Here is a 16,098-nt window from a genome sequence, read left to right on the forward strand (position 1 = left end):
TGCTAGATGTTTTCCAGAGAAATTGCTTAAGGATTGTTCTGGGTACCCGGCTTACTAACGTTACTTCAAAAACTAGGCTGTAGAAAAATGTGGTCCAATACCGCTCTCTAGGGCTATAAAGAAAGAAAGGTTGAGGTGGCTAGGGCACGTTGTGCGGATGAAGGATGACAGATTGCCGAAGATTGTTCTTGTCGGCAAACAGTCTAGGGCTAAACGGAAAGCAGGTCGTCCTCGTCTGGGTTGGGAGGACGTCATACAGAAAGATTTAAAGGAAATGGGAACTTCGTGGGAGGGTGTAAAAAGTGAGGCTTTGAATAGATTGGGGTGGAGGAGGAGCGTGCGTAGCTGCCTTGGCCTCAGGCGGCTTGGTGCTGCGGTGAGTTGTTAATAGTAGTAGTAGTATATGCCCCCAGGGCATAACTTATAACCCTTGCCCTAAAGACTGTGAGAGGAGTTTCCTACTCAAAGATGTAATTTCCAGAACAGTATATTTCCAGAACATTTACATTAATATCTATTGTATGTTTTTTTGCATTGATTGTTTATTTAATTTCTGTCCGTTTTAAGTTTCATTTATGCTTCTATAGCAAAATAGTTTTTTTTCGTTTTAAGCTTTATTTTCATATTCAATCTAAGCTTTACTCGCTTTAAGATCAATTTATTCATTTATATTATTACTTGTTGTATGTTTTTGCTATGATTGCTTATTTAATTTATGTTCGTTTTGGGTTTCATTTATTCTTTAATAGTAATTTCTGGTCGTGTTTTGTTTGTATTTTAACAGTTATTTTTATATGATGGTCTTAAGTTTAAAATGGCCTTTACATTTCTTTGAAAAAATTATTTTTCGGTAATTTTTTTTAATAAATTATAAATGAGGCCTACTTCATTTACTTGTGAATTCTGTTTTTTTTTTTTTTTTTTTTTTTTTTTTTTTTCACCCATAAGAAGTACAAAAAAAGGAAAAAGAACTCTGGAGAGGGAAAATTTCCCAAGATGGTGAATTAATTACATTAATATACATTTTTGGTTATACCATTGCTAAAAAAGATTTCTTAGTCGTTTTGGCGAAACATAAGACACTTGGCTGAAGCAGAACATATTCTCATTGGAAAATTCGAAGTCTTTTAATTAGCGTTTTATGAATTTGTTCTGTAAAAATAAATGAATTAAACTATGAAAAGTAACTACTTTGAGAATCACTACACTAAGCGGGTGAATGAAGATACTTATTGCGCTCTCACAGCAGAAAACCTTTATCTCTTTTTCCCCTTCTAGAATAGCAGAAATAATCAAAAAGTGCATAATTTTGAAATATTCAAAATATGACCCATCTGGGTAAAACAACACTTCTTTTTTTTTATTGTTGATAAGAAAATATTCATATCCAAAAGACAATCGCTAGCCCTAATGGAGCTAAAGTTCGTATCTTTTTATATATATATAAAAAAAAAAAAAAAAAAAAAAAAAAAAAAAAAAAAACACACAAACCATAAACGAGCCTTAATATTGCGAAGAAAGAAACGGAAACGAAAAAAAAAGAAGAAAGAAAAGGGAAAGGAAAGAAAAAGAGAATGAAAAGAAAACCGAATCTTACCATTCTCAGAAACTTGTAGTCGATACAATGTGGATATCCAAATGAACTGCTGAGGTTCTTTGAGCAGCCAATCTGACAAAACAGAACATGAAATTCCTTCTGAATTCTTTTCCTGAGATCAAATTGGAAATGAATATAAATTACATTAAAATGTTTCACTTAAAGACAAAATATTGTATTTCACTTTAACTGTTTGTATTAACATGGCATATTTATCCAAATTCATATTTAGATGTGTTAGGGTGATCTGACATCACATCTGTGGTGTCTGACATGTTCATCTTTTACTTTATTTTGAGGAACATTAAATTAAAGAACAATTTGGAACTGAAGGGAAAACAATAGAAAATCTTGAATAAAAATGAAAAATTGTTATTTTTCAAGTTCGGTAATTTTTTTTTCATTATTGTTATTTATGTTATTTTATTGTTATTTCATGTTATTTATGTTATAATTGTTATTTTTCATTACCTCGGTAATGCTCCTTTACCGAGGAGGATTTCTTTTTGCAACATATAAACATAACTTTCTTCAATACGAAGTTTAATAAAAAAAAATCCAACAAAAATGTAATCAGGCAATAATAGAGCAAGTCTAAACCCCGTTTCCTTTGCATAGAAATTTATGGACCCCCCTGTATAGAAAAAAAAGAATAAAATCCAAAGGCAAAATGTTGATAGCGAAAACGACTAAGAGAATTTTCAAAAATCAGGATAAATCACAAAGTTTTGATTTAGATTTTTTTTTTTAGATGGTAGTAACAGTTTCTTCAGCTAAATCACAAAAAGAAATCAATGGTTTTCCATCAGACTAAAGTAAATCACCCTCGTTGAAACCCTGTGATCACCTCTATGGTCTCTAACCATCCCTAACACCCAGTAGTCAAGTTTTTTAATGACTTCATGGCGTGTCACTTGCCTGAAATTCTGGGGAATCTCTCCTAAAACCTAAGAAATAATTTCATGAAGAAGGGTAAATCTTGCACATGGTTTAAACTATATACACCACAAAATGATATATAATTGAATTTATTTAGTTTCAATTATTTTGAAAAGTTGAAATTATGTTTAAAGGTAAAGGAAACTCTGAAAAAAAGGAAAAGAAACAAAAACAAGAAAGCCAAACTATGTTACAAACAAAAAAAAAACAAAAAACTCGGATATGTATTGCATTTTTTTCTTTTTTTTCATTTTTTCAGTCTAGGAAACTCAAAAGTTGAAACCTAGTTGAAGTTTAATAAGACACGAATAAGTTGTGCGACCACAAAGGCTAAACACGTCAAGGAATGGAACATTAACCATCCATCTCTTGTGTTGTTTAGCAGTACACTGTTACTGCCATCTGTAATGAAAATTTTTCAACTACTAAGTGTCATTTATTGGAAAAACACAGTAGGGTTCTTTTAAATACAACTTTAACTATAGGAACATAAAAAAGATCTGTTAAATTAATGCGGGTTTTTCATTTATATTCTTTTACTTAGGCCAGTACAAGATCACCATCTAGTAGTGTCAAGGGTTAATTTAAAGCTGAAATTTCGGAAGGGTAACTACCTCTCGGGAAGTTATGATTTTGGTAAACTCCAGGATAAGAAATTGTGAGAAATTTGTGAGAAATGACGTCGGTAGACTCCTAATAAGTCCAGTTCAAATCGTCTGAATTCGTCAGTCAATTTTCACTCTTAGGTTAATAATTGAGAAGTGTCTGATTTGTCAAACACCTCTGGTCCTCAGTTTTATAGATTATGAGCAAGCGTTCGATTTTGTTGATAGAAGAGCTTTAATAAAGGTTTTATCCTTGAAAGTTATACCAGACAAATACATTAAAGTGATTAGTGCTATGTATGAGAATAACATTGCTGCAGTTAAGGTAAGAAATGTGGTTAGTAGCTGGTTTTGTATTAACCCAGGAGTTCAGCAGGGTTGAGTTCTATCCCCCTTTATATGGATTATTTTGATGGACTTTGTCTTAAGGAGCACAGGAAAGGCAATGGGAGACCATAGAATCAAACGGGGAGGAAAAATTCACCTGGACTTAGATTATGCTGATGATTTAAGCATCCTAGATGAAAGTGTGAGCAAAATGAATGAACTTTTATAGGTCTTGCGAATTCAGGGTGCTAGAATTGGTTTGAAAATTAATTTTAAGAAGACCATTAAGGCTAGGAATAAGTGAAGATGCAAAGGTGACGTTGAGTAATGACAAGATTGATCGGGTGGGCAGCTTCACTTACCTTGGTAGTATTATTAGTAAAGATGGTGGAAGCAGTGAAGATGTTAAAAGTAGAATAGCCAAGGCTCAGGGTGTTTTTTCACAGTTAAAAAAAGTTTAGAACAATGAGAAGAAAAAGTCTGCAAACCAAGATTAGAGTATTAGAAGCTACAGTGATGACAGTTGTCAAATACGGCTCTTAAGCATGGGCGCTCCGAAAAGCAGATGAAGATTTTCTAGATGTTTCCAGAGAAATTGCTTAAAGATTGTTCTGGGTACCCGGCTGACTGACCCTATTTCAAATAATAGGCTGTACGAAAAATGTGGTTCGATACCAATCTCTAGGGCTATAAAGAAAGATTGAGGTGGATACGACACGTTTTGCGGATGAAGGATGACAGATTACCGAAGATTTTTCTTTTCGTCCAACCGTCTAGGGCTAAACGGAAAGCAGGCCGTCCTCGTCTGGGTTGGGAGGACGTCATAAAGAAAGATTTAAAGGAAATGGGAACTTCATGGGAGGGTGTAAAAAGGAAGGCTTTGAACAGATTTGGATGGAGGAGGATCGTGCGTAGCTGTGTTGGCCTCAGGCGGCTTGGTGTTGCGGTGAGTTTTTAGTAGTAGTAGTGATAGTAATTTTGAACCTTTTTTTTCTTCAGTATGAACAGTGTTTACATCGTCAAGAAAAAAGTTAAAATGTCGAGAAAAAAAAAATCAAAATGAAGATTTCTCATTATCTCCTTTGTGTATGCCTAGGAGTAATAGTGGAGTAAATTTTGTTCGTCAAAAGCCCGTAACTGACGTCTATACCCTTTAAATGGTCAAAAAAGCAGAAGTCGGTAACCTCGGTAACCTCACGTTCTCACTTGCCATTCCAGTTCAGAAAACCAAAGAAACACGATTATACGCAAGGGTAAATATTAGGTATGGATTTGAATACACACAGAGTAAAGTGATATAAATTCGGTTTGGACTATTACAAATAGCTGAAATTATGTTGCATAGTACAGAAAATTCATTGTTTATGCGTTACTTTTGTAAGCAGAGGAAAGTTTGTTAAAAATTCTGATTTTAGTTGGATCTTTTCAGTTTAGCAAACTCGGAAGGCAGGCCTAAGTTTGAAGCCTATTCAAAGTTTAATAGGTCATAAATAAGTTCTTAAGACCACGGCGGATAAACACGTCTCGAAAGCAGATATAAATCACCAATGTCTTGTTCTTTTTAGCAGCTATCACTGTTACTGGCAATTGTAATAAACAACATCCCACTAGTAAAAGGTATTTGTAGCAAATTTATAGTAAGCCTTTTAATTATTTTTTTTTTAAGTGATAGGAATGGACACAAAATTATTAAAAATATTCGTTTGAATTTTATTTATTTATTTTAACTTAATTTTAACCTAACCTAATTTTAAATTAGGCCTTGTTTTTCAGCTTCCTTTGATTATTTCCTTGTGTATAAATTGTTTTTACGACCTGTGCAAAAAAAAAGGAAAAATACTAAAAAAAAATTCTTTTAAACAAAGATTTTTTTGTGGCCTCCTTTTTAAGCATACCATTGGATTCACACTGGAGTGAATCCCCCTCCCCCCGTCAAAATCTTGTAGACTGCCTTTAGACCCTTTGCCTAGCTTTAAAAGTTAGTAGTCGATGACTTTGTAGTTAATCAATTTAAATTATTGTAAAAAGATTGTAGTTGGTCTCCATAGTAAAGAAAACTGGTCGTTTATGCGGCAGTGTCTTGAACAAAGTAATGTTTTTCAGCTTTGATATTTTTTACATTTTGTTTCAGTTAAGACCCTAACTCAGGCCTAAATTTGAAGCTTCTTTCTTCTTTTTGACTTTTAATTAAAAAAGCTTATAATTCTGCGGTAAATGTTTACCGCTATTTTACTTTCTGCACTATTTTTAATTTTAAGAAATTAGAGCTTATACTCTTACTTTTACTACTACTAATAACTTACTGCAGCACCAAGCCGATTGAAGCCAACACAGCTACGAATACTCCTCCTCCATCCCAACCTATTCACAACCTCCCTCTTTACGCCCTCAAAAGAACTCCCGTTTCCCTTAAACCTTTCCTTACGGTATTCTCCCATCCCATTAAGAAATGATTTGCTTTTCGCTTGGCCCAAGATGGTTGGCCGACAAGGACGATCTTCGGCAATATGTCATCCTTCAATGGCAGAACGTGTCTACCCATCTCAACATTTCTCCCATTATAGCTCTAGAGTGCGGGATCAAATCACATTTTTCGTACAGTTTACTGTTTGAGATAATTTCAGTTAGTCAGTCAAGCTTCTGCCAAAGCGTTGTACCTAATCTAATAAGCACGCTAGTTAGAATGAGAAAATTTACGATGAGACGGTACTTTCCATTTTTTCAAATCCCCCCCCCTCCCGAATGTTACCCCCTCATATAAAATTTTGGTAGCTTGTGCCACTCGTGGCATTTTTTGCCACTCTTACTATTTGAAAGGCTTGAAATGCTGGGTAATATATAAATATTTTTCCAAATTCAGCTGGTTTTTTTTTTGGTTTTTTTTACAGATCAGTGAAAGTCATCTCCTGAAACTATTCTGAAGCATTAAACCTCTGCGACTAAAAACTAGATCATACTAACCCAAGACAAAAAAAACTAGCTCAGAATCTAATACATAAGTAGAAAGAATATAACTTATAAAGTAGATAATTTCGGAAACCACCCTGCCTTTCCATGACGATAAACAAAAGTTCAAATAGGGATATAATCCTTTTAATATACAGTGATAGAAATTCACAAAAATACCAGATATTTCGGTCACACTTGCAGTGACCGTCATCAGTAGTAAAACTAAACTAAAACAATTTAAAACAAATTTTATATACAAAATCAAATAAAAATACATATTCTTTATTTCTCTAATTCTTTTCAAAGCAAAAGCGGAAGCTAGCCTCCTTGACCTTCTTGGATTCGGTTTATTAGCTTTTTTTTTTTTTTTTTTTTTTTTTTTTTTTTTTCATTAGCGTTGAGACAACAAACTTCATTGGGGCAAGAAAGTGGGGTCTATCAGATCCTATGTACTTGCGAAAGCTCATATGTGGGACGTACTAACCAGAATTTGGAAATGAGATTTTTAGAGCATTAAGATTCTTTTTCTTCTGCTTTAAAGCAAGATTCTAAGTCTGAAGATTTTACTACAGCCCTTTCAAAACATATTTTCAATTTTCCAGACCATTTTATTTTGTTCGATAATGTCTCTTTGATTTCTAGGGATCAGGGTTTAAAGCAAAATTTTGGTGAAACTCTTGAAATAAAGAAAATCTTATTCAAGAATATTGCTTTGAGTCGTGACACAGGTGAAATTGGGCTAAATTCTATCTACGATAATTCATTATAATCTGACAGAGTAAAGTTCAATTCACCCAATGTAGTTGACATCTGTCCAAGTGTTATATCATTGAACGCTAATGAACCGAATCCAAGAAGGTCAAAGAGGCTAGCTTCCGCATTTGCTTTGAAAAGAATTAGAGAATTAAACAATATGTAGTTTTATTTGATTTTGCATATAAACTATTGTTTTAAATTGTTTAGTTTAGTTTTACTGCTGATGACGGTCACTGCATATGTGACCAAAATATCTGGTATTTTTGTGAATTTCTATCACTTTTATCGTCATCACTGTTTATTAAAAGGATTTTATCCCTATTTGAACTTGTATTTATTAACTTATAAAGAATATACAACATACAACTGTTATATACAATATTACAGTTTATTTTTAAGAAGAATACAGACAAATAGATAAACCTACCGTATGCTTTAAACAATTGCTTAGCGCCAATGGAACATGTGCAGAGCCAAAAGCTGGGCCTTCATTCACAAATTCAACAATGTTTGAAATGTATCTGAACAGCAGCACCAATGAGCTTCTGCTAATATTTTTCTGTTCAGTTGATGCCCTTACGCTTGCAGTCCAATAGCAAAGTAGATTCAATCTATCTGGTAGTTTCCCTCCACTTAGACAAACCAGAAATGTAATTACAGCCAATCGTCCAACTTTTCCACACTTGTACGAACTTCAAAAAATAAAAAATTATTACATCAAGAATCAACAAGATAACATGCTATTTGGTTGACAGGAAATTTAACGTTGGCAGAGGAAATGGTGTGGCAAAGTATAGGGCATATAGCAAAATTAGGGGCAAAGTATAGGACATATAGGAAAAGGCGGGGCAAAGTGTAGGATATATAGGAAAAGGCGGGGCAAAATATAGGACATATATCAAAATGAGGGGCAAAGTATAAGACATTGTTGAATCATCGTAACAAGTATTGTATTTTCAGGAGGGGGTAATACCGGGAATATATCCAATTTATTTTACCTGAACTTGACACACCAAAATTTAATCAAAACTAATCTTTCAATTTTTCAAAGAGTTTGTGGTAACGAACAGTAAGGAGCGACACAGCTCAATAGTAACCAAAACTATAAAAAACAGAATTTTAATATCAAGAGATATATCAAAAGAATCAGCTTATTATGCTGATTCCGAAATTTGATTGTTTCTATCAATTTTATAAGAACGACTCCTGAAACACAAGGGCCGTTTAATTAGAATAGGAACCTTTTCAGAAGCGCTAAAAACTTTAGCGTGAAGAGCATGGTATTGGGGAGAAGGTAACCCCTTCATATACGGAATACTTGATGTTCCTTATTGAGTTTTAAATTTCCTCCTTACTGGATTCCTCCTTTAATGCTGTTCCTTACTGTAACAACATGTTGTTTTTTTATTTGATCAACACTATATGCGAGTTTTACAATATATTTTTCAAAGCGAAAAGATCTTCGAATTTTTTTTTTATACTTCAATATCCTTGAAAATAGAAAAAATACCATCAATATTCAAGAAGATAATATGATTAGGAGTAAATTGGACCGATTATGATCAAATAAGGACCAGTGAATTCGACCGGTATACCTTGGAATCATTTTTGGGGAAGAACTAGTGAAAACAACAAGAAATCGGACAAATTACAGAAATATAATAAAACTTTGAATTTTAAGAATGGGGGAATGATGGGCGTGGGGGGGGGGCAAGTTGCCCTCCAGTCACTTTTTACCCTTAAAAAGGGCACTAGAACTCTCGATTTCCATTCGAATGAGCCCCGTTTGAAGTTTTTACGACGACCCCTTCCATGTGAAGTGCCTCTGGGAAAAGGCCGTATGGCCTTTACTATAGGCAACGCTATAGCGTTGCCTCTGATTATCTTCACAGCAGAATATATGGAATCTTCATCACTATAAATTAAAAGCTCTACTACAAGACGTCCTCTTCTGTTTGTGGTTCTACAGTTACACCTTGCAATAGAATGAGAATTGAAATTTCAAGCTAGGAGAAAAATTTCTCATGGGGTAGTATTTGTGACTATACTTTGAATTTTAAGAATGGGGGAATGATGGGCGGGGGGGGGGGCAAGTTGCCCTCCAGTCACTTTTTACCCTTAAAAAGGGCACTAGAACTCTCGATTTCCATTAGAATGAGCCCCGTTTGAAGTTTCTACGACGACCCCTTCCATGTGAAGTGCCTCTGGGAAAAGGCCGTATGGCCTTTACTATAGGCAACGCTATAGCGTTGCCTCTGATTATCTTCACAGCAGAATATATGGAATCTTCATCACTATAAATTAAAAGCTCTACTACAAGACGTCCTCTTCTGTTTGTGGTTCTACAGTTACACCTTGCAATAGAATGAGAATTGAAATTTCAAGCTAGGAGGAAAATTTCTCATGGGGTATTATTTGTGACTATTGTAGACAATTCATGACTAATTTGGGATGAATCACCATGAAGGTTGAAGACATTGAAAGTATTAACAGTCTTAGAACTACTTAAAATCACTCCACAGCCCAAAACTTCAATTTTTTCAAATCTCTCAAGGTATTGAGTACAGACGAACAAAAGGAACATTTTCCTTCATGCCAATTAATATTCCACCCTTATCTCCACAATTTCAATCCTTCCTCAAAATAATATATCCTTTACAATCTACATTAATGTATGGCTCAAGGAAAAAAAAATACAAGATGCCCGGTTGGAACCCCAAGCAAATTGTTGAGGAATGGAAGGCGATGCAGGTAACAATGACCGACAAAGGTGACATTATTGACTTTTGGACGAGTGGGGCGGTGGTTAGAACGCCAGCTGGGGCACCTCGGTTTGGGAATGTTCTATCGGTGGTTAGGCACTTACTCATTTTGTCCGTTTCTATCACTGGTGTTGGGGGATTTTTCAGCGTTGTGAATAACGTGAAACAGAAAAGCGCAACAAGCTGAAAAATGATACGCTAAGAGCCATTTTACAGTCGACAATCCGCATGAGACACAAATCACGGAGAGGAGCCCTCGCCATCCTATTCTCCATGGTTGCACAGCGAAAAATCTTGGGAGATGTGACGTATGGCGATTAGTGTCAGATTTCATCTTGGTCGATTTATTTATCTATGGTGCAGTCTTGAAGTGCTCATATGTCTGAGCCGGTTTCCACGAAGTCTCTTATTTTTTTTTGTATTTTCTGCTGGTCCTCTCATATTTGATATGTTTTGTTTATTCGACAATCTTCTAGTCTTTTTTGTATGAAGTTCTGAGAAGTAAAAGATTTGCAAACACTACGCCTGATGTAGTTCGAAGAGTTCCTTATACGTACGGAAGGAACTTTACCAAAGGTGAGTTCGACGATCCACTAAGTCAAAGACTGTAATCCAACTGTAATGAAACTTCGAAGTTTCGTTTCCCGCCAATCCAGGGAATCCGCTTACATTGAAATTAGTAGAAAATAAGATTTCGTTCTTCATCACAGTTCGATTATAAAAATCAAAGGAACAAGAATCTTTATAACTACCTTTATAGAATCTTTATAGCTAAACTGCAGAAAGGGAAAAAATAAAAATCGGATATAGCTACAAAAAATACGTCCAAAAAGGGAGACCAATACCGCTGACGGTAGACTACTTCTTTTTTTCAAGACTGAGACGTATACTTTAGATCTTATTCCTTTTTCTGACTTTCAGCATCACTTATGTGTTAAAAATGAACAGAAATTGCGGTTGCTCTGGAAAATCAACATAGCTGTACAGGGTTATATTTATTTCCCGCCAGGAAAAATTTCGGGATTTTTCGGTTCTGCTGACAAGAATTTTCACGATGTTTGGCCGGCGGGAGAAGATTTAAAAATTTTCGAAGGGGAAACACTGGTACAGCCTGTGTATAAGTCTTGCGTACAGCAGAGGTTTTTTTTGTATTTTAATTGGTACTTTTTTAGCAAAGTTTAAGGCTTGTTGATTTTTTCGTCTTTCTGGGCAGATTTGAAAGATTAATGAATGGTTGCCTTTACAATTTATAAATCTATATTTGGAGGGCTGTTTGTTAGAACGCCATAAGTATGTAGAGTATTCTACTTTACAATTCTATGCAGTGTGACCGTCTTTTTTACATTTAAAACACTGTGAAACTTTTCTGTTGTACTCATGGATTTCTCTGTCTCTTCCACTGCAGGGCCAGAAGTAGAGTCAAATCTATCTGGTCGTTTGCCTCCATTTCATCAGCACAGAAACATAATTCAATAAGTAAGATGTAATAAAACACATTAACACGGAGTCCCTTCACCTAAAACAAGCCTTAATTTGGTGGATTGGCACCAACATGAAGAAGAAGATGGAAATGATGGCAGTGAGGACAATATTTCTTTATAGCCGAAAGGAGATTGTTTTAGATTTTCTCAGATTAAAAAGCGAAAAGCTAACTTTTCAAACCGTTCGTGGTAACGAACTGTAACTAAGGAGCGATCCGGCGCAATAGTAACCGAAACTCTAAAAATTGGATTTTGATATCAATAGATACATCAAAAGAATCAGATTTTTATGGTGATTTCAAATATATAAGTTTCATCAAGTTTAAATCCATCACAAGTTACGCACCTGAGAAAATATGCCTTATTTTTGAAAAAAGGGGGAAACGCCCCCTAAAAGTCATAGAACTTTAATGAAAATCACACCATCAGATTCAGTGTATCAGAAAACCCTACTATAGAAGTTTCAAGATCCTATCTGCAAAAAATGTGGAATTTTGTATTTTTTGCCAGAAGAAAGATCACCGATGCGTGTTTTTTTCTTCTTTTTTTTCTTTTTTTCAGGGGTGATCTTGTCGACCCAGCAGTCCTAGAATATCGAGGGAGGGCTCATTCGAACGAAAATCAAAAGCTCTGGTGCTCTTTTTAAGTGACCAAAAAATGGAGGGCAACTAGGCCCCCTCCCACGCTCATTTTTTTCCCAAATTCACCAGATCAAAATTGTGAGATACCCATTTTGTTCAACATGGTCAAAATATACAATAACTATGTCTTCGAGGATGACTTAATCCCCCACAGTCCCCGGGGGAAGGTCTGCAAGTTATGAACTTTGCCCAATGTTTATATATAGTATTTGTTATTGGGAAGTATACAGAAGTTTTCAGGGGGGATTGTTTCTGGTAGTTGGGGAAAAGGCGGGTGTTGTGTGGGAGAATCTTTCCATGGAGGAAGTTTTCATGGGGGAAGGGACATTGCTATGAAAGGGGTGCCGGATTTCCCAGAATTTTTTAAAAAAAGATCAGAAATTAAATTTTAAAAAAAACAATTTTTTCAACTGAAAGTACGGAGCAACATCAAAACTTAAAACGAACAGACATTATTACGTGTATGACAGGGTTCGCCCCTAGTCATTAACTCGCTCTTTACGCTAAAGTTTTTTTTGTACTTTTATCAGAACTATTTATTCTAATTACCCGCTTTTGTGATTAAGGGGCCATTCTTAAAGAATTGGAACACAATTTTAAGTTTAGCGTAAAGAGCGACGTATTGACAAGGGGGCGAACTCCCTAATATACGCAATAGAAAAATACGAAATATAGGAGTTCCTTACGTAAGTTAATTCGTAAGTTACGTCAGAACAAAATTTCGAGAAAGCCATTTAGCCAAAAAAAAAGTAAAATTAATACGTACGCAAATTTCATTTTAATTATTCATGTACGGTGAGCCAAAATCAAAACCTGCATTAATTCAAAAACGTATTGACGCTAAAGTTTGCCTCTGTCTCGCGACTTTATTTTTTTAAACAATAAAAAACTTTAGCGTAAAGAGGGAGGCGTTGAGGAGGGGACAGCCCCTTTCATATACGGCATAATTTCTGTTCGTTTTAAGTTTTAATGTCGCTCCTTACTTTCAGTTTTAAAAAAAAACTTTTTTTTTATTTAATTGCATACTTAAACGAAATAGAAAAGGGAAAACAATAGTGTTAATAATTTACAACATATTTGACAAAGCCTTGACAACATAAGATATATTTTATTAAAAATTAAATTAGTTATGCATCCTTTAGACTCTCTATCTAAAAATAGTTGGAGCTGGAGACACGTACGGGTGAATTATATTTAGGAAGGAACTCAATAAAACAGAAGAAAATCAGCCCAAGTAAGAAATTATGGGAAATTAAATAGGAATATGTGGGGAGAAATCAGTTGGAGACATGGGCCCCCATAAGAGGGGAGCAGATGGGGTGCCAGCCTGGCCGAATGACCCTGCATTATTTTTATATTTTTGTTTTGAGATTTCGATTATACAACATTGGATGTGCCAATTAGACCAGGTAAGCCCCCATCCCTAAAATTCAGCTTAAGGGCGCCCATGGTTGGAGACTATGGAACAATCATAAAATTCATGAATTTTGTGGGTTTGATTGGGTCAGAAGTAGATAGAATCCATCCGCTAGTTTATCTGTACTTAAATAGCACAAAAGATAACTACCGCAAATAAGTCTGTCTTTGAACTAAGATTGGGATATTGGCAGCAAAGTTTATGAGATTGGTCAGGTATGGCTCTGAAGCACAGGCACTTGCAAATATTGAGAAAGATTTTTCCAGGACTACAATAAGAAGGAAAGGTCTAGATGACTAGGTCAAGTTCCATGGATGATTCATCTCCAAAAATCGTGCTTTTGCCCAGCCATCTAAGGCCAAACAAAAAGCAAGTCGTCCTCGAATAAGATGAAACAGGTTCATAAAAATGGATTAAAAAATACAACCTTCATGGGGTGGGGGGAGTAAAGAGTGAAGCTTCAAATAGATTGGGGTGTAGAGGAGATAGCACATCTATATTGGCCTCAGGCAGTTTGGCGCAGCAGTGAGTTATCAATAGTAGCAGCCCATTTTTACTTGAATGGGCAACAATTGGAGCTTTAAGAGAAATAAAATTAGAAAAAAAGTTTCAATAATGGACAAATTATCACTAATCTTAAATTTGGTTCAAAGTAAGTTGTTTATAGCATAGGGTTATAAGATCCTGGTGGGATAGGGTCTTAAGAAAAGACTAATGAAAAAATAGAACTTCATGAGGGGGAGTAAAGAGTGAAGCTTCAAATAGATTGCAGTGAAGAGGAGAGCGGACATCTATGTTGGCCTCAGGCGTTTTGAGCAGCAATGAATTGTCAATAGTAGCAGTCAATTTTTACTTGAATGACTAAATCTAAAACTTTAAGAGTACTTAAAAAAACTAGTTTCAAGATGGACAAATTATCATTAATCTTGAATTTGGTTCATAGCAAGTTGTTCTTAGTACTAAGAGACAGTGTTGTTTTGTTTGTTTTTTCTAAAGTAAGACATTACAACTTGCTAACATAGAAGCGTTGGCTTAGTAAGGAGCACTGTCACCCAAGTGGTTGGAAAAGGCTAATTTTAATCACACACTCCAAACTCTAGCACCCACTTTCAGGGCTACAACCAGGGTTGCCACCTGTACCACGAAAGTGCTATTTAGCACTATTTCATTATGTGTAGCACTGTAGCACGTGATTAGGGTTGCCAGATGTGGCACGAACTGCTATTTCAGAACTATTAAAGTAATGTTTTTTACTGTAACACCAGAAATCGCTGTTTAGCAAGCAAATTTGGGCGATTGTAGCACTTTCGGAACTGACCGTGGTGGCAATCCTGGCTAGAACTTAACAGAGAATAACCTGGTACCCTCGATAGCAGCGTAGATATAACTGTCATGTTAGTTTGCCTCCACATGAACAACACAGAAATGTAATGACCCACAATCGTCCAAGTCTCCCACGCTTTATGCACTTATAAAGACAAAAACGGCACAAATGATTATCAAGCTATTATAGCATTTTGTTCAGAGTAAATCTGCTATACCACAAAAATACGGCATTTTTCAGAAGTTTAAATGTATAAAACCTTTAAACTGCAAAAACAATTTTTAGAACATGGAATTTAGCGAACAAAACAAGGGTGCCGGCAGAAAATTTTCCATGGGGGGGGGGCAAACACCAAAATATCAGTAGTGGTTGGGTGACAGGAATATATTTCAGGAATTTTTTTTCGTAGGAATAAGTTTATTTTTAAATACTTTTAGGAAAAGAACTGTCAAATAAAAAGAGCGATTAAATTACATGCAAAATGAAACAAAATACCCCCCCCCCAAAAAAAAAGCAAGCGATCTTATTGAAAATATTTTTATTAGATGCATCATATCAGAGAACCCTACCGTAGAGGTTTCAAGCTCCAATCTTCCAAATCTGGAATTTTGCATCATTTTTTCAGAAGAAATATCGTTGATGCATGTTTATTTGTTTTAATGTTTCCCAAGGGTGATTGTATCAAACTGAAGGCCCAAGATAAATGGGAGGGAGCCTATTCAAACGTAAATTTAAAGCTCTTTTTTAAGTGACCATAAAGATTGGACTAGGGAAAAATCTTGTTTTCTTGCTATTTTAGGGCACAAAACTACGACTTTGCCCTGAAGAGAATGAATTTACAATCAATTTAAAATTCTGAAAAGCTAATTGATTCGAGTGTATGAATAATTATGAAGATAATTTCTTTCTTTATGTTTTAAGAAATTATCTTTATATGGTTCTTATAGAAGGAATGCTCATATAAACTTCGGAGAGGGATCATTTGATTAAAAATGGAAAATTCTAGTTCACTTTTAAAGATTCAAAAGTGATCGAAGGGGAAGTAGCCCCCCCCCCGCTCTTTTTCACAAACCCATCCAATAAAAATTTTGAGATATCTATTTTGTCAAAAATAGTTCAAACATCAGATAATAAAAACTCCGAGGTAGACACGAGCCCATTTTTTTACTTTGATATTGTTACTTTGATACTAGTTTTGATACTTTGATAAACATGTGATTTTGAAAAAAAGTTTGATTTTGAAATAAGGTAGGTTTCAAAACTTGAAAATTTTTGCAATCAAAAACGAACAAATATTAAT

General features: G+C 35.0%; 1 protein-coding gene across 1 annotated transcript in view; it reads right to left on the reverse strand.

Annotated features, from left to right (window-relative positions):
- Nucleotides 1-16,098, reverse strand: part of LOC148952658 (uncharacterized) — a 104,390-nt gene that overhangs the window by 41,497 nt on the left and 46,795 nt on the right. Inside the window, exons 4-5 of the mRNA XM_089087325.1 lie at nucleotides 7,601-7,865; nucleotides 1,598-1,709 (exon numbers count right to left, since the gene is read on the reverse strand). Of these exons, the coding sequence (XP_088943451.1) occupies nucleotides 1,598-1,709; nucleotides 7,601-7,865 (377 nt within the window). The remainder of the gene's footprint in view (nucleotides 1-1,597; nucleotides 1,710-7,600; nucleotides 7,866-16,098) is intronic.

This window comes from Artemia sp. Qi Xiang Cuo, chromosome 4, assembly GCF_049724085.1.
Source record: "Artemia sp. Qi Xiang Cuo chromosome 4, ASM4972408v1, whole genome shotgun sequence".
NCBI classification, from domain to species: Eukaryota; Metazoa; Arthropoda; class Branchiopoda; order Anostraca; family Artemiidae; genus Artemia; species Artemia sp. Qi Xiang Cuo.